This window comes from Erythrolamprus reginae, chromosome 2, assembly GCF_031021105.1.
Source record: "Erythrolamprus reginae isolate rEryReg1 chromosome 2, rEryReg1.hap1, whole genome shotgun sequence".
NCBI classification, from domain to species: Eukaryota; Metazoa; Chordata; class Lepidosauria; order Squamata; family Dipsadidae; genus Erythrolamprus; species Erythrolamprus reginae.
Window position 1 is genome coordinate 201162062 of NC_091951.1, and position 19314 is coordinate 201181375.

Genomic DNA, 19314 nt, shown 5'->3' on the forward strand with positions numbered 1-19314 from the left:
ATGCAGAGAGAGGTTGCCTTTGGTTGGGATCCACATGGGTACCATCCGAAGGAGACAAGTGCCCTTGATAGCAAGGATCATACTGTAAACAGAAGTCTCTACTGCAATGTCAGCTTACCTAGAGCAGGGGTAGGCAAAGTGGGCTCTTCTTGTGGACTTCAAATCCCAGAATTCCTGAGCCAATCATGCTAGCTCAGGAATTCTGGGAGTTGAAGTCTACAGGTCATAGAAGAGCCAACTTTGGCTACCCCTAACCAATAGTGGAAGTTTTTAAGAAGGTGTTGGATAACCATCTGTCTGAAGTAGTATAGGATTTCCTGCCTAAGCAGGGGTTGGACTAGAACATCTAGTCCAACCCCCTGTTCTTGTTGTTGTTGTTGTTGTTGTTATTATTATTATTATTATTATTATTATTATTATTATTATTATTATTATTATCATCAACCTAGAGGAAGGCCCAATCCTCTCCTGCTCAGTTTCATAAGTACCTGTCCTTTTGCCTTTTGGCTAGATCAGTGGTTCTCAACTTTTCTAATGTCATGACCCCTTAATAAAGCTCCTCATGTTGTGGCGATCCCCAATCATAAGCCTAGCGCCAATTCTCCCAACAGAGCTTTAAGCTGATTGGCAGGAAGGTCAGAGGGACACCCCCACTGTAAACGCCTGATTGGTTGGGTTGTAAAAATATACTCCAAAGTGCCAGAATAGAAGCTATAGTTCCTAACACCATGGGAAATTTGTCTTTTCTCATGGTCCTACGCGACCCCTGCGAAACGGTCATTCGATCCCCAAAGGGGTCCCGACCCACAGGTTGAGAACCACTGGGCTAGATTATTGTAACCCTAAACTATGATGCCCTGTGACAACATCCATAATTGGGAAATTATGAAGTTGCTCTAAAATAATCAATGGTACCCTTCCCTTACAGCCATGATGATTGTATTGTTGTTATTATAATTTTGTGTGTGTGTGCGCCCTTGAATTAATCTTGAACTATACTGTGCAGTTTTCTTGGTGACATTTTCAGAAAGAGTTTGCCTTTGTTATTTTTCTTCCTAAAAGAGAGTGAGTGATTGGCCCTAAGTCATCCAGGTGGCTTTGTGCCTAAGGCAGAACTAAAACTCAAAAGTTTTCAGCTTTTTCCTTAACTACTACATCACACTGGCTTTCACTATTGCTAATACCGCAACTTATTTTCTCCTCCTCCTGATAAAAAGCAGCTCTGCACGTTCAGAAGAACAGAATTGCCAAACCAATCCATCTCCCCCACCCAAAACCCCAAAGCTGGCAACCCAAATGATCAGGAGCAACTCCTCTTAAACAAAATGCAGTGGTACCTCTACCTACAAACACCTTTACTTACAAACTTTTCTAGATAAGACCCAGGTGTTCAAGAATTTTTTGCCTCTTCTCAAGAACCATTTTCCACTTACAAATCCAAGCCTCCGAAACTGTAACTGGAAAAGGCGGGGAGACGCCTCCGTGGGGCCTCTCTAGGGATCTCTTGGGAGGAAACAGGGCCGGAAAAGGCAGGGAGAAGCCTCTGTGGGGCCTCTCTAGGAATCTCCTGGGAGGAAACAGGGCCGGAAAAGGCAGGGAGAAGCCTCCTTGGGGCCTCTCTAGGAATCTCCTGGGAGGAAACAGGGCCGGAAAAAGCAGGGAGAAGCCTCCATGGGGCCTCTCTAGGAATCTCTTGGGAGGAAACGGCTGGAAAGGGTGGGGAGAAGCCTCCATGGGGCCTCTCTTGGAATCTCCTGGGAGGAAACTGGGCTGGAAAAGGTGGGGAGAAGCCTCCATGGGGCTGCTTCTTATAAACCTTTCTACTTAAGAACCTGGTCACGGAATGAATTAAGTTCGTAAGTAGAGGTACCACTGTACAGAAAGGGCTGGATAGAACAAAAGTTATCCAAATGGGACCCAGCAGGCTATATTCAAGGGGCAGCTACAAACACCGATCTAGAAATGCTGAATGCAGCTACAGCAGCCTTTGCCAAACATAAATCCTCACATGATGTTGGAAGATAGCTCCCAGGATTCCTGCAACAATAGGAGTTCTGATCCAACACTATCAAGAAAAGCAACCGGACAGGGAGAAGATAACCAAGGGCAGTGATGGCAAACCTTTTTTGGTTCGTGTGCCAAAAGGGGGTCTGTGTGTGCCCTAGTGTACATGCACATGCCCACACCCATTCCCTCCTCCCCCTATGCGTCCCCCGTGCTGCCCCTGGCGCATGCGCACAGGCCTCACTGAAGCCTGGGACAATGAAAAAAACGGGCAAACTAGATGTTCAGAAAAATGGACTTCCGTTTTGCCCGTTGTGCTGTTTTTTGCACTCCGTAGGCTTCAAGGGAGCTTCCTAAAGCTGAAAAACAGCACAATGGGCAAAATGGAAGTCCATATTTCAGAACTTCCGGTTTGCCCATTGGGCTGTTTTTCGCACCCCGGGGTTTCAGGGAAGTTTCCCTGAAGCCTCCGGAGGGTGAAACAACCTTCCCCAAGGCCAAAAATCAGCTCGCCAGCCCGTGCATGTGAGCTGGAGCTGACATAGGACAATGCTTCATGTGCCCTCTGATATGGCTCCATGTGCTGCCTGTGGCACATGTGCCATAGGTTCGCCATCAATGCTATAGGGCTTGGTGGAGACAAATCCTCAGCAGACCGTAACAGTTGAAAAATGAGGCATTGGGGGGAGTTCTTATGGGAGGAATTGGCCGCTGTAGTAAGTGAATAAGAACAGAGAGACTCTCTGCTAGCTGGCTTCTGAGTTGGTGTGTTCTTCACCCCAAGCGGGGGGGGGGGAGCAGGAGGAATAAATGGATAATTTCACCCCCTGCTGTGGCCAAAAGGGGGCAGAAATGGGCGCAAACAGCAACTGAGTGATCTTCTTTAGTGAGGTGAGGGACGACCTCCTTCCCGTACTACAGGGCTCCACCGGCTTGGGGAGGGGAGGGAGGCCGCCCATGGGGCTCGCTGGCTGGGGCTTCCCAGAGACCAGGGGCGAGCCATCCCACAGGCCAGGGGGGCGTGGCACGGGGTAGGGGGCAGGTGTAAGGATACAACTCCCCTATGCCCAGGCAAGGAGCTTTCGCCCGAGAGTTGCTTAGAAAAGGTTTGGTGACAGTTGACTCCTCCCTCATTTTGATTTATTCACCCCTGCAGGTCATGTGATTTAGATGATTAATTAATTAATAAATAATAAATTAATAAAGTGACCCCATTATACCCAAACATCTGTGTCTGAGTGTTACTCCGCCTTCGCCGCAAGGGCCGTTGGCCTCTTACCGGGCCGGCGGTGTTTGCGGCATGGGCGGGGAAGGAGGACGCCATCTTGGGGCGGAGCCTTTGCCCCTGCGTCATCACCGGGGGCCGCAGTGTTGGCATCGCGGTGCGCGGGGCACCGATTGGCTGAGGAGCGGCCAGGGAGGCACCCTATATAAGGGGCCTGCTCGTGGTGCCACTCCTCCGCTGTAGTAAGTGAATAAGAATAGAGAGACTCTCTGCTAGCTGGCTTCTGAGTTGGTGTGTTCTTCACCCCGAGCAAGCGTGTACACACAGCTGCTGTCGCTGCCTGGCCATTCATCTTGTTTCTCAGGCGGCAGATCAAGGTGACTGACGGGGGAAGAGAGGCAGCAAGAGCCCAGCTTTGGCACCAACGGGGAAGCTAAGGGAGTAGCAAATTTCCTTCCGCCTGAACACTCCGGTGACCTTGAACGAAGAACTCTCTTGCCTTCACACACCCACAAGGATGCATTTCCTCCAGCCTCCCTTCTCTCCCTGTCACAAGCGGGTGACCGTCCACATTCAGAGAGGAGACCTTGGGGTGATGCAGTTGCCTTTGGGAAGAGTAGCTTGCGGGTGTGTGTGTGTTGGAGCTTGGAAATACGTGTGGGGGTACGGGAGAGTTATCTGCATTTTGACCAAAGCGGTGATGGTGCAGCAGGAATGTTATTTCCTGGCTGTTTGTCATTTAACACCTAGCACTGGGCTAGGCCAGATTATAAAAAATGCTCAGCTGTCTGCTTTAAACACACACCCCTCGACCCCAGTGATATAAGTGGTCTTTTTTTAAAAAAATCTTTATTGGGTATACAGTGATCCCTCGAGTTTCGCGATCTCGATCTTCGCGAAACGCTATATCGCGATTTTTTTAAAAAATTAATTAAAGAAAAAACCACTTCCGCGTTTGGCTTCGGGAGTCAGCTGGGAAGCGGCGCGGCTGTTTTAAAAGGTCACAGCCGGCCTGGGGGGCTTCCCAGCACCCCCCCGAACCCCCAACCCGGGTTTGGGGGGGTGCTGGGAAGCCCCCCAGGCCGGCTGCAACCTTTTAAAACAGCCGCGTTGCTTCCCAGCTGAGTCCTGAAGCCAAACGCCAAAGGCGAACTTCCGCGTTTGACTTCAGGACTCAGCTGGGAAGCGGCGCGGCTGTTTTAAAAGGTCGCAGCCGGCCTGGGGAGCTTCCCAGCACCCCCCTGAACCCCCAACCTGGGTCTTCCCGGCCGCCCACGCAAAGGGGAAACCCCGGCTCCTCGCTGATGCCCGCCGCTCGCCCGCCCGCCAGCAAGAGGGGGAAGTCCCAGGGAAGGTTCCTTCAGCCGCCCAGCAGCTGATCTGCTTGGTAGCGTAGCAGCAGCGAGGAGCCGAATCGGGGTTTCCCCTTTGCGTGGGCGGCGGGGAACGCAAACTCCACCATCTACGCATGCGCGGCCATAGAAAAAAAGGCCGCGCATGCGCAGACGGTGTTTTTACTTCCGCAACCCTACATCGCGAAAAATCGATTATCGCGAGGGGTCTTGGAACGGAACCCTAGCGATAATAGAGGGATCACTGTATACATTAAAAATGAAACAGAAATAAATATAATACATTATATAACAATCATATATATTATACTAAGAGAGAAATAGAAGAAAGGAGAGGAGGGGGAATAAAGAAGATATAGTAGAAAGACGGAATGAGGGGGGGGAAAGAAAAGGGATTTTAGAAAGGAGGGGGGGAAAGAAAAGACATGTTGGCTATTTAGCCGGCACTTCAGTAATATACGACCTCTGATTTAAATGTGTAGTTGGTGTAAGTTTCCCTTAATTTTTATTTGTTCGTGGTGTGGTATTAATTAGATTTAATAAGTATAGATAGTGCTTGTCTAACAAGCATCTTTTTGTCTATGCAGTCAATATTTGGGGATTTTGTTCGTAAGGTTTGTTGTATGTCTGCAGGTTGCGTTGATCAATGTATTTTGTGAATTATACGGAAAGGTTATTTTCATTTCATGATGTGTTGTCAGGGCGAGAGAAGTCTGTTGAACGATATAAGTGGTCTAATGCTGGATTTTCAGTAATGATAGTAATGCTGGGTAGAAGAGCACTCAGCTCCCCTTTGAAAGACCCCCTTAATATACCACCCATGTAAAGTATTTATGTAGTTTATAAAACTTACAGAGAAAGTACCAAATAGATTTATGCAAGGTAGTTCTTTCAGGACATTCCTCTTAGCCATGGCATCTCAAAGGATACTCCGTATTCAAAAGAAGGGTACTTCTGAATATCAATTTTCTAGGATCAGGTGGTGGTGGTGGTGGTGGTGGTGGGGAGATCAACTGCTCTTTCTCAGTGTTTTTAGAGAGCTTCCTTGCTTCCAATAGCCAGAAACAGATTGCCGGGTTAGACAGACTTCTCTCTGATCTAGCAAGGTGAGTCTTCCGCTTGCTGCTCTTATCACCAAAGCCCGTTCTGGGGTAAGAGAAGAAGAGCCCACCCCCAGTGAAAGACATTGCAGCATAGTGGGGTTCCTCCTCCCCCCACAAACACACACTTCAGCATGAGCTTGATGTAGAATCTGATCTTTCCAACGTCCTAATGGAACAAGGGGACGAAAGAATGATGTCAGCAGAAAGAAGAGGCTATTTATAGCTGTGTCTGGTTGGGGAGAGGGATGGGGTGTGTGAGCATCCTCAGAGGACGGGCTGTTTCAAGGTTTTGGTGGAGCAGTCAGTGTGGGGCAGAAGAAGGATGCTATCTTGGCAGGGAGGATCAAGAGGCTAGTCTGGGGGAGGAAGTCTTCAGATGAGCCAGCCATGCAGGGAAATACTGAGCAGAGGGGGGTAGGAAAAGGAGGTACGAGGCAGAGGTAGTAGTGCAGGTGATCCTAGTTGGTGGCCTGTAGGGGGCACTGTGCATTTGGGAAAGAAGCTGCGGGCAGGTGGCGTGGATGGTAGAAGATGCCAGCTAGGGCATTGAGGTGGGTCTAGCTCTCTGGGTGCCCAACGCTCTGCAAGAGAGAATGCAATCTGAGCTAGGCTTCTGATCCACAGTGCTACAGGGGAAGCAAGGTCTTGTGTTCTGGGATGTTTTAAGGGAAGTTGCTTTCTTTTTTGCAGTCCAAACCATCTTTTTCTTCTCCTAATAAAGCGTATTGATTGCCATTGGTCCTTTACCTCTGCATTGGTTTGGATTTTGTTGCTCTCCAGCCTTCCTTTGAATTAAAGCCCGATGATGATCAATGAGCAGTTTTAAATTGGGAGAATGAATTGGTGCAGAATGGGCATGGCTGGAAAGGGATGCCTGTATTTTGCTTGGCAGGGCATATACATATAGATATAGATATAGATATACACATACACATACATATACATAGAGAGAGAGCAGTGCTCCCAATTGTTGCAACCCCCTCTGACTTGCACACAAAGCAAACCGACAAACACCATAAACACATGACCACAAACTCGCAGCCAAATAAAAATTGTTACACCCCAGACACACATTACAAAACAGCTAAGTAGCCTGCAAGCTCCAACTACTCAGGATATCACCCCCAATCCACAAACATCAACTAATCAGCATACATCAATTACATCAACGACTCCAGGTGTTACTCCAGTGACTCACCAGGAAGTTTCAACACAGCTTGCAGCTGCTGAGCCAGCACACCACACCCACCCACCAGTATTTATAGAGGGAAGGCAGCTCAGGTCTCGCTGTGTTCGCCCTAGCACAAGGACAGAAGCACCAGCCTGAAGATGATGAGTGGGACCTTGTCGAAACGTCACCAGAAATCTCTAAATCCTACACGGGAAGAAACCCGAATATGCCAAGTCCTTCATGTGTGTGTGTGTGTGTGTGTTTGTATCACATGTTTTTGAAATGGCCCTGGGTTGGGCCTATAGGCAAAAAGGAACTGTGACGTTCCTTCAATATACCAGGGTGATCCAAGAGAAAAAACATATATGGGTTTTTTTGGGGGTTTTTTTTTGTCGGATCACCCTGGTATATTGAAGGAACGTCTCCCTTAATTTTAAAAACTTCAGCAAAAAACATGTGATATATATGCTGCCCTTCTCGAAGCAACTCAGGGTGGTGTACAACATTGTAAATGCAAACAATATACAGTGATACCTCGTCTTACAAACGCCTCGTCATACAAACTTTTCGAGATACAAACCCGGGGTTTAAGATTTTTTTGCCTCTTCTTACAAACTATTTTCACCTTACAAACCCACAGCTGCCACTGGGATGCCCCACCTCCGGACTTCCATTGCCAGTGAAGCACCCGTTTTTGTGCTGCTGGGATTCCCCTGAGGCTCCCCTCCATGGGAAACCCCACCTCCGGATTTCCATGTTTTTGTGATGCTGCAGGGGGAATCCCAGCAGGAGAATCCCAGCAGCGCAAAAACGGGCGCTTTGCTGGCAACGGAATTTCGGAGGTGGGGTTTCCCAGCAAGGGGAGCCTCAGTGAAATCATAGCATCGCAAAAACACAGAGGTCCAGAGGTGGGGTTTCCCACGGAGGGGAGCCTCATGGTAATCCCAGCAGCGCAAAAACAGGCGCTTTGGCTGGCAAAAGGTGTGAGTTTTGGGCTTGCACGCATTAATTGCTTTTCCATTGATTCCTATGGGAAACATTGTTTCGTCTTACAAACTTTTCACCTTAAGAACCTTGTCCCGGAACCAATTAAGTTTGTAAGACGAGGCATCACTGTATGTGAGAAATCTAATTATTTTAAAAGGACATACAAAATTAATAAAAATTTAATCCAATTCAATCATTCATATTGGCCGGGGACAATCTCATGGCTCATGATCCCCACGCCCGCTGGCAGAGGTAGGTCTTCATAGGTTTACAAAAGACCAGGAGGAAGGGGGTGGTATGTATCTCCGGAGGGAGTTCATTCCAGAGGGCCAAGGCCGCCATAGAGAAGGCTCTTCCCCTAGACCCTGCCAGGCAACATTGTTTGACCTATGGGACCTGGAGAAGGACGACTCTCTGGGACCTAACTGGCCGCTGGGATGCATGAGGCAGAAGACGGTCCCAAAGGTAATTTGGTCCTAAACTATGTAGGGCTTTATAGGTCATAATCAGCACTTTGAATTGTGCCCGGATACCAATTGGCAACCAACGCAGCTGACGGAGTATTGTTGAAATGTGGGTAAATCTTGGGAGCCCCACAATAGCTCGCGCGGCTGCATTTTGCACAATTTGCAGTCTCCGAACACTCTTCAAAGGCATTGATCACCCGCTTGAACATCATGCTTGTTCTTCTGGTCTCCTTTTACGGGCTCCCTCTCATCTGATTTTCCCCCTTTCCTTCCAGGATTTGGAGGTCCTTTCCCAGGAGATCGTCCGTCTCAGCAAAGAGTGCGTCCCGTCCCCTGATGCTGAACCGGGCCTGGACGATGAGGCTGCCTGAGTTCAGTTCCACCTTGTGATGCCGTCCTCCGTGCTTGGCCCTTGGCTGCACTGCTGGTGTGTGGGGGGTGGGGAGCGGGGAGCCATACCAGAACGTTCTGCCTCCCCCCTCTCTGGTCGGACCATTGCTTTCAACTGTATCGGAGGGGGCAGGCATTTAAACCCCGCTACTCTTCGCCCTCGTAGCGGAGGACAAAACAGCAGTTTCTCCCTTCATCACTGTTCTACTCAGGCCTTCCCCCCAACGGATTGGTTTCTTTGGAATCATGCACCTACTGATTACGCCGCCTGCCGCCTCTTCGTGGACCTGCCTTTGCTGCCCTGTAGGAAGCCGTGGCAGCAGTAGCCTCTCTGCAGTAGGCACCCTCTTTCCTCCCGCCCCCCCTCCCAAGTTGCATGGCCAATTGCAGCTTTGTTTTTTGAGGTTGCCGGTATTGAAACTGCCTCCCTCCTCCCAAGGTTGTCATCCCTGGTCCCATGGAGGAGGAGGAGGAGGTGTTGATGCTATAATAAAGCTCCATAATCCATTCTCTCAACGTATAGCGGTCCTGGGAGTAAAGTTCAGTTTCCTTAAAAGCCTCTCTCCCTGCATTCTTCTCCTTAAGCTGTGATTCTCTAGCTTCTTCTGAGTCATAGTCATACCACCTTCCTCATTTTGCATGTCAGCTCAGTTCTGAAACTTCCTGCTCTCTCTCTCTCTCTTTCCATGTCTCTCTCTCTCTCTCTCTCTCTCCATGTCTCTCTCTCTCTATCCATGTCTCTCTCTCTCTCTCTCTCTCTCTCTCTCTCTCTCTCTCTCTCTCTGTAGAACTGGGGTGGCGCAGTGGTTAGAGTGCACCACTGGAGGCTACTTCAGCTAACTGATAGCTGTTCAAATCTCACCACTGGCTCAAGGTTGACTCAGCCTTCCATCCTTCCGAGGTGGGTAAAATGAGGACCCAGATTGTTGGGGGTGATAGGCTGATTCTGTAAACAGTGAGGGCTGTAAAAGCACTTTGAAGCGGTATATAAGTCTAAATGTTACTGGTATTGCTGTGTGCGCGCATGTATAAAAAAATAGGTAGATATTCATACATATACATAGTCACAGTGAGGGTATGGATAGCCGATGAGGCCAAAATAAGGCCGAAATAGATCTATCCTAGTCTCCCTTAATTTTCAAATCGGGCAAAAACATGCAACATATATATCACATGGTTTTTTTGCTGAATTTGAAAATTAAGGGAGACTAGGATAGATCTATTTCGGCCTTATTTTGGCCTCATCAGCTAGCCATACCCACTGGGACTTGAACCTGCAACCTTTGCCTTGTAAGGCAGAGAATTATCCTCTAGGCTACAGTATCCAATCCCTTCAGCTCTGCTCATATATATATGTTTTTTCTGTTGGATCACACTGGTATATTGAAGGAACGTCACAGCTCCTTTTTGCCTCTAGGACCAACCCAGGGCCATTTCAAGGCAGTTAATTTATTCATAGCCAACAAACTATGTTCTGTATGTATGTGCAAAAACGTGATACATATATATATTCAAAGCAGCACGAAGCTATATAATATATATATGTATCACATGTTTTTGCTGAATTTTTAAAATTAAGGGAGACTAGGATAGCACTATTTCGGTCTTGTTCTGGCCTCATCAGCTAGCCATACCCTTACTGGGATTTGATCCTGGGGCCTCTGCCTTGTAAGGCAGAGAATTAACCTCTAGGCCACCAGATCTGATCCCTTCAGCTATATATATATTTTCTGTTGGAAAAAAAAATTCAGCAAAAACATATGATATACATACATACATACATACATACATATACAGTATATGTACAAATATGTATGTATGCATGCATGCATGTATGTATGTACAAATATTTATATATTTGCACTAATTCCCTCCCTCCCTCAACAGCCAGGGGGAGCCCAAGTCTTACAACCCACAGCACTTCTACAAGGTTGCAGTTTTGCCCCTTTTTCCAGTACTAGAGGTGGAGCAAAGGCATTGTGCTAATTTAACACATCAATGACTTGCCCAAGGCTCTAATTGTTGAGTAACTGATAATGCGAAGAATGGTGGGTTGGGGTTTTTTTTGGGGGGGGGAAGTGGCTTTTACTCTGTGTGAAAGTTGTTTTGAAACGGGCTTCAAGATCTGAACGGATGGGTACCATTCTAGTAGATACAAATCATAAAGGCCTCTTCCCCAGGCCAAGGTCACCTTCCATCTTCCCATCCTTTTTCTAAACCCAGGGTGTGCAAAACGTAGCCTTGCTTGGGCCTAATTTCAAACCAGACAGTTCAGAGCGCTGGCAGACGCGATGGCTGCTCCTTGTTCGATAGCTTGGTGGATAGGAAGAAAAAATGGTCATTCGGCGTTGGAGGGGGGGAGACAGAAAGGAGCTTCCACCCATTTGGGGTTCAGCTTGGCCCTTGGTTTCCTTTATGACCCACCAAAGATTATGCCTAATAAAGACATGTGGGTAAAAGACCACCCATCTTCCTCCTCTGGGTCCTTGACCAGTTTCAGCAGTACATTCTCTGCCACCACCACCATCATCACCCCTGCTCATGGTAGCTCTTAGTTGTGCCCTGGCCCCCTATGGCAGTGTTTCCCAACCTTGGCAACATGAAGATATTTGGACTTCAACTCCCAGAATTCCCCAGCCAGCAAATGCTGGCTGGGGAATTCTGGGAGTTGAAGTCCAGGTATCTTCAAGTTGCCAAGGTTGGGAAACATTGCCCTATGGCTCTGTGGGAAAAGCGATGATGTTTGGGGCTTGAAAAGTGAACGTTTGCTCACTGGTAGAGCATTTCAAAAAAGAGTGGGGCCCTGCTTCTTGGCCAGTCCTTGGGACGTCTACTCTACTACTCGGTGCTAATCCAGCATTTTGGAGAGTGGGAGGAGAGCTTAGGAAATAACATTGGGCCTTTCTTGTTTTGGAATTGACCAAAAAAAAAAGACTTTCCTGTGCAGTTTTCCATCCCTGGGTGCTCCATACAAAGGAAGCTTTGATGGTACTAAAGGGGACAGCTGGTGGGGAGGTGGATCCCTCCTTCCTGTGGCCGCAGAAAATGCCATGGATGCATTTTCTCAGTATTTATTTAAGAAGAAACTTAGCTTCCGTCAGACTTCATTGCAATAATCAAATCAATCCAAACATCCAAAGAAATATTTTGCCCAGAATTCTTCCCTTAGTTTCTTGGGCCTTTAAGTAGGGGGGGGGGGGGCGGGACGACAATCTCTGAGCTTCCTGCTGTTATTAACTACAGCTCCCATCATCCCTTGCTATTAGACATGCTGGCAGGCGGTTGAAAGTTTATTGGTTGTTTGATAGTGATCTGAGTCCTCAGCAATGTGCATGAACGAATCACACTCAGTCGCTCTTCTATAAGGAAATATTAGTTTATTTCACAACATTTTTCAAATTCACTTTTTTATATTTATTTATATTTATTCAAAAGCCTTGGACCAAGAGACATAAGGCTTAAAGGAACACAGATCATCAATTTGAATTTGAATTTGAAACCCAAGACCAGGGCTATGAATCAAAAGTCTCTACCTCTATGGATGATTGTGCTCCAACCCACTGTTAGTTTTTTGGGGGAAATAATAATAATAATAATAATAATAATAATAATAATAATAATAATAATAATAATTATTATTATTATTATTATTATTATTATTATTATTATTATTATTAGATTTGTATGCCGCCCCTCTCCGAAGACTTGTTGCTTTCGGTGAATTTTCTCTTCCACTTACCCAATTACAAATGAACGACTCAAGAAAGTAGAAATTTATGGAGAAGGAAAGAGGTTGCAGAAAGCTAGATATCCTTGACTGAAGGTTTTTCTTTTTTTGAAATTATAACAATTATTCTCAAAGCTTCCGGGCTGTAGAATCTTTGCTCAGGTTGGACTGGTGAAAAAAAGAGAGCCATTTTCTGAATGAGCTAAAATATATATTTCCTACCTGCCTATGTACTCAAAACCCAACTGCAACTTGTTCTTAAAGTAAAAGCAATCTTCTGTTAACTATTCTGTTAACAACTTTTTAAAGCTACAATGGTCCTAGAAAACCTTTATGACATAGAAATGATGCTTGAAAAGTTTGAGGAGTGGTCCTCAAACTTATGACCAAATGACTTAGAAATGTTGCACATACCCCCCACAGACACATAATCATTTTGGGTGTTTTGCAATCAGTGTGCATTTATGATTGTTGCAGTACCCCATTGTCACATTATAGCCATTTTGATACATAAGTATCATAGGTATACATAGTATAAGTGTAACATATTTTTGCTGATAATGAAAAGGAAGGGAGACTACTATAGATATATTTCGGGCTTATATGCCCTCATCAGGTAGCCACATCCTTACTGCGATTTGAACCTGGGGCTCTGCCTTGTAAGGCAGTGGCCTTAGCCTCTAGGCTACAAGCTCGTCTCCTATATCAGCTTGTACCAGGGAAGGGTTACGTGTGATTTTTTTCTCGAGTCACTCTGGTATATGAAAGGAGCATACAGGTCCTTTCTACTTCCTACTATCTATACACATTTTATTTATATATATATTTATTTATTTATTCGATTTTTATGCCGCTCTTTTCCTTAGACTCAGGGCAGCTTACAGCATGTTAGCAATAGCACTTTTTAACAGAGCCAGCATATTGCCCCCACAATCCGGGTCCTCATTTAAACAATTTTAAATAATTTTAAACAATTATAATCTAATAAAACTAAAATAGAGTGAAAGAGAAAATTAAAGAAAAAATTAAAAATGCGAAAAGAAAAAGAGTTAACAGAAAAATAGAAAAGAAAGCCAGAAAGCAAATATGAGTGGCTTCCAATCTTCTTTATAGCAGTATAAGGAGAGGGGTGGCATACAAATCTAATAAATAATAATAATAATAATTAATAATAATAATAATTATAAATTGACCTCTCTCTAACGTCAAATCATGGCTCCTCTCTCTAATCATAAAACCATAAAGTGTAAACCATAAGGGGTTTCCATTCAGCAATAAATTATTATTATTATTTATTAGATTTGTATGCCGCCCCTCTCCGTAGACAATAGATACCATTGTCTTTAACCAAACAATTCAGTTTGGCCATTTCAAGAAATTATGTCATTTTCATCTACCATTCCTCTGTCATAAGCGTTGCCAATTATTTAATTTTTTCTAACACCGTAATCTTGCTGCAGTTGTCATATATAAAAACCATGTTCCATGGCTTTTTTCCCTTCACTCTTATCCCTCAGTCCCTAGAGGAAAAATTCTGGTTTTGGCCGAATGCTAATCTTTGAAAATCTTCTGAATTGCTCTCTTTGAACCCAACATTTTCTAGCTTTTCTGTGCATCTACCAAGATGAAATGACCCTCCTTACATTCCCATTTGAAATACCTTTGCACATTCTGACAAACAAGGTCAGTGGAGGAGGTAGTGGTGGAATCTCAAGTCATGGGATGTCTTCACTGAACAACGGTATCATTGACAGGCATTGCCAATCCCATTTAGCAGTCGGTTAAATTAACCCGTACGTCTCAGGCTCTTTTCAGCCGTAAATGTTGCTTTTTCAGATGATGAAATTGAGAAGCCTGAATTTCTCTGATAAGCGTTTCCTCATCTTTTTTTTCACCCATTGCTTGCAACGCCCCCGAGGATCTAAATAAAACTGGGTCTTTGATCTGGGGGAACAACAACAATGAAATATTTATCCCTGCATCAGGAACTCAGTGACATTCCAATGAGTGGGTGTTGCCAGCTGTGGTGAAGATGCAAATTGTAGTCATCAGTCCTGGTTGCATGCTTTCTCCCCCCCCTGCTAATGGCCCCCTCCCCATGTAACTAATTGGGGTCTGATTAAAATAGAGATGTACATATAAATAGTCTCTCCCTAACATTCTCTATTGTCATGCTCTTTTTTTTTTAAAAGAAGATTCTATAATGGCAAAAAAACACACACCACCACCCCAACTTCAGTTAAGGAGGCTGTGCAGGTGGAGATGAATCAATTCTCACACTGGATTCTGCTCATTTCTAGGAGAAACGAAATACGGTATCCTTGGAGCAAAATTACAAACGGATAGTACATGACACTGAGAGTAACTTTGGCCTTAGAATTGTGTAATTGGTAATGGCATTGCTGGCTGCTTGGCAGAAGCATTTTTCATCCTCCTGCTCCTCCTTAGATCTTCTTAGTCCTGAATTTACTGAGTGGTTTTCCACTCTGACATCCTACCCCTTTCCCTGCATTTGTCTATAATAATGGGAGTGATAATGCCTATCCACGGGAAGGTTGTAAGGACATCAGCGGCAGATTCTTTGTGGGATGCAAGACTTGGAATGTGGAAAATGTCAAAATGTGTTATTTAATACCTTCTATAATCTTGACTGTCCAAAAAAGCTCTTATGAGTGAAGGGACTAGCTGATGCAGCGCCATCCACAGAAGCACCATCAAGTCTTGTTCTCTACACACTAATGAATCCAAAAATGCAATGATTGTCCTACTTCGTTGGACACAATTTCCCCCCAGCTCTTAGTCTGCGCAGTAAATGAGGAAGAAGGCAGGAGAAAGGTGCGGCAATGAATGGATAAAAGGATTCACAGGCTCTGCACAGGGAGACTTAAAACTAGGGCAGGTGCTTGGTAAACACGGATGAGTCTTAATTTACGAAAACCGATGTCCATTTTGATATAACCACAGATTTCAGCAGTCTGAAGTCATCTGGGAAATTGAATACTGTATTTAAAGTCTCTTTTTTTTTAAGCTCAGTGGTAAACGAAACTTAAAATAGCAACCACCCACACCACCCACTTGTCATAGGGAGCATTAGTAAACATGTAAACAGTATGATCCAGTCTTAATATTTCAGGTGGGTTGTTACTTTTACAGCAAATTCACCCACCAAGGCTGAACTCAAAGGATCCTACTGATTAGCATGTTCTGATCTCATCCACCACCAGTGCCTTTTATCAGGAGTTTGATCTGCAGTTTAGTTAAGTGCCATGAAAGTCCTCATCTGATAATTTGACCGGAGGAGACAGGAAAAGTTGGCACTGCTATTCATCTCAAAAGCTTTGTTATTTTTTCTCAGCCTTCCTGCATTTTTAACAGACTAACAATAGCACTAAGACCTACATTTCACAGTACTTTATAGTCCCCAAGAATCTGGCTCCTCATTTTACCAACCTTGGAAGGATGGAAGACTGAGTCAATCTTGAGCTGGTCAGGATCAAACTCTTATCAGTGGGCAGAATTGGCTTGCAATGCGACATTCTAACTGCAGTGCCACCAGAACAGAGAGTGTAATTGGGGTGTCTTCCTTTCACAGGAAAAAAAATGTTTAATTTCTTTTAAACATCGGGTTGCTGTACAAAAATTAACACCCTAAAGAAGCAACACCGTATATCAAGTTCCCACCAGACAGGGATCTAAGGAGGGGCAGAAAAAGCACTAACTCGACGGAAACTAACAGATGAATCCATATGGTACCAAAAGGAACAGAGATGCACCAGGTGTGGATTTATTAGATAAAAATGGATCTTTGAATTTAAGCTTTTCAGATGATTTTTACACCCCCAGAGCTGGGTAATTACATAATTAACGACGAAGAAAATATTGCACATTTATATCTTTACTCTTCGTTGTTAGCTACTACTTTTTTTTTAACTCAGTCCAAGTTTCTGGGTTCCTGCAATACAGGAAACCATAAATCAAACACGGGGCTGGATTGTACAATCCTTTAGACAAAAATGATATTGGCAGGTTTGTGATTTAGTATGTTGTGCAAACCCAACCATTTTTCTGCTCCCAAGTCTGCTAAGAGCCTGTAGAGGCAGTCACCAGGCCTGCCTTTCCCTGCTTTCAGATGGCCTCTGCCAGGGCATTTGTTAACCTGTCAAGTGAGGTAGGGTGAGAAAACTGACTTGTGTGCTACAGGAGAAAACCTCTGGTCTGGGCAACGGGGAGAGAGAGAGGGAAAACCCCCCACCAGGTTCACATATTTGATCCTGGGATCTGGAGCTGCCACAGGGTTAAGGTGGAATGGTACAATTCTGTTGAAACAATGGGGGTGTACCTGCAAAAACACACTAGATGTTGTGACAACTATCTGGTGATCCAGCTGAGTGGGGGAAAGGCTGAATCAGAGTCAACCAAAAACTTCCAGCGAAAATAACAATTGAGATCCAAATTTCCTGGCCCTCCTCCGCTTCCTCCAGCATGCTGGGCAGCAGGGTACTTAGCTTTGTGATATCCTATTTGACATGCAATATTTTGCTGGTTATGCCAAAGCTTTCGGAGCAGTTTGCAGTGCTGATCTTAGCCAGTAACTGCAACACACAGGTTTTATGCTGTGAAAAGCTTAAGCTGCAATTTGCAGCACCAAAATTGGCCAGCCTTCAGCTCTTGTGACTTTCTGCTGGCAATTCTTACCTTTAAAAACCCATGGCTGGCTTTTTTATTTTTCAAAGACTACAGGTTGCTTTGCAGTTCCTATAGCTGCCTCTAATCAGGCATCAATGATCAGCAAATGCCTCATTAAGCCAAACAAACAAACTCGCATGCAAAATGAGTTGCAGAGAGGCAGACCTTGAAGTCCTAAATTTGCATGTAGCCTTGAAGTATGGATTGCAGAGACTCCCAATGTATTGGGTTTTTTTCCCCTTGATTGCAGTTAATGTAAATATTTCCGCCCCTGAATACAGAAAGTTATTTTCAAAGAGCTGCTCAACACGTGCTACTCAGAATCCAAGTACAATCCTCAGCCCACAATCATTGGGGTATCCCTGCTATATTGTAAGCTCTAAAACAGTGTTTCCTAACCTTGGCAACTTGAAGATATCTGGACTTCAACTCCCAGAATTCCCCAGCCAGCATTTGCTGGCTGGGGAATTCTGGGAGTTAAAGTCCAAACACTGCTCTAAAATAAGCTACATGTTCTTTTAAAGAAGGATGACAGCCCCACAAGATACCAGGAATCCCGCCCCACAAAACTCAGCACTGATTTATCCCCTTTCTTACCTTTCTTCAGCACCCACCCACAGCAGCTCCTGAAGGTTATCCACCCTGGCTTAAGAAAAAGAAAGAAAAATGCTGATGATATTACAAACCCAAAGTGTGCTTGGCTTTATACAACAGCTGAGCCACAAACAAGCAAACTGTGCTTACTTTTGCCTGATATGCACCTCAGCTCCTGTTTAGATAATAAGGATTGTGGGAGTTGAAATCGAACATGCCTGTGGGGTACAATTTTCATATACCAAAATTGTTCTGATAGAATGCATTTAGATTCTCAACTGGTCCGGGACAGATACACACAAAAGATCGAGGTTTTGACTTGCTCTTGTGACTTTAGCAGTTCGATTTGCACAAATTAACAGCTGAAACCTTCCCAGATCTGGAAGTCACTATTAACTGCTAAAACCCAAGCTAAGAAATCTGCTGAAAACAAAGCAACCTTTTGCTAACTTGCATACACTCTTACATATATTTCTAGGGGAAGTACCCAATGAGGTCCAACAGTCAGAGAATTAGGATTAATTCTCTGTGCTGGGTGGCTGGTAAGAAAATGAGCACCTAAACAGACACACCTCCATATTGATCTGATTTTTGCTAATATTTTAATATATGGCCCTATATAAAACGAGAAGCCAAACCTAAGACTTGGTTCGTGTTATACCATAAGCTGGCTAACCCTCATGGCAGAGTTCAGGTTTTTGGGAGGGAGGAGGGTGCTTATATGCTTCTGCACTCCGAAGAGCCTCTTACTTCAGGCTGACTGGTCCGATGAAGATAGATTGCCTTATAGATTGCAATGCATTGGACTGTGTAAGTCTGAACAATTGAACAGGTAGTCGAAGCATTGTGGGAGCCTCGTTCTTTCTTGCGATGTTGGCTCCCAAGTTCTACCCAAGTAAACCAAAATATTGTTAGAGATTAACAGTGAGTAGTATTTTTATAACGTTTCCTCATCATAAGGTTTACTCGGTGGATGGACACCTGTCTCCATCTCTCTCTCTGGCTCAACCTGACTTGCTGCACAAGGCCGATCTGAAAATACAATGGGATCATGCCACACACTCAAGGCTCTTATAAGAGAAGGATTCCATAAGGGAGCGATGGCAAACCCATGACACAGGTGCCACAGGTGGCACACGGAGCCATGTCTACTGGCACATGAGCCGTTGCCCTAGCTCTTCTCCAACGTGCATGTGTGTGCCGGCCAGCTGATTTTTGGCTCACACAGAATCCCTAGGAGGGTGGTTTTGGCTTCCAGAGAGCCTCCGGGGGGATGGGGAAGGTGTTTTTATCCTCCCCCAGCTCTAGGGAAACCTTTGGAGCCTGGGGAGGGCGAAACATGAGCCTAATGGGCCCACCAGAAGTTAGGAAACAGGCTGTTTCTGGCCTCCAGGGGGCAGGGGAAGCTGTTTTCGCCCTCCCCAGGCTTTGAATTATGGGTATGGGCACTCGTGCATACGTGGTAAAGCACCTGCTCACCCTTTTGGCACCTGAGGGGAAAAAGGTTCGCCATCACTGCCATAAGGGATTCTCCATTTAAAGCCAGCTGGGGATGTGAGATTTAATTTCTGAAAAGGATTCCTTTCCTCTGGTCTTTTTCATTTTCAA

At 45.2% G+C, this 19314-nt stretch overlaps 1 protein-coding gene across 4 annotated transcripts in view; it reads left to right on the top strand.

Moving 5' to 3' along the window:
- GRIPAP1 (GRIP1 associated protein 1) overlaps nt 1-9215 on the top strand; it is a 108958-nt gene extending 99743 nt beyond the window's left edge. For all 4 annotated transcript variants that reach the window (XM_070741215.1, XM_070741216.1, XM_070741217.1 and 1 more), the window contains one exon: nt 8585-9215. In XM_070741215.1, the coding sequence (XP_070597316.1) occupies nt 8585-8680 (96 nt within the window). In that variant the 3' untranslated portion in view covers nt 8681-9215. The remainder of the gene's footprint in view (nt 1-8584) is intronic.
- The last annotated feature ends 10099 nt before the right edge of the window (nt 9216-19314 follow it).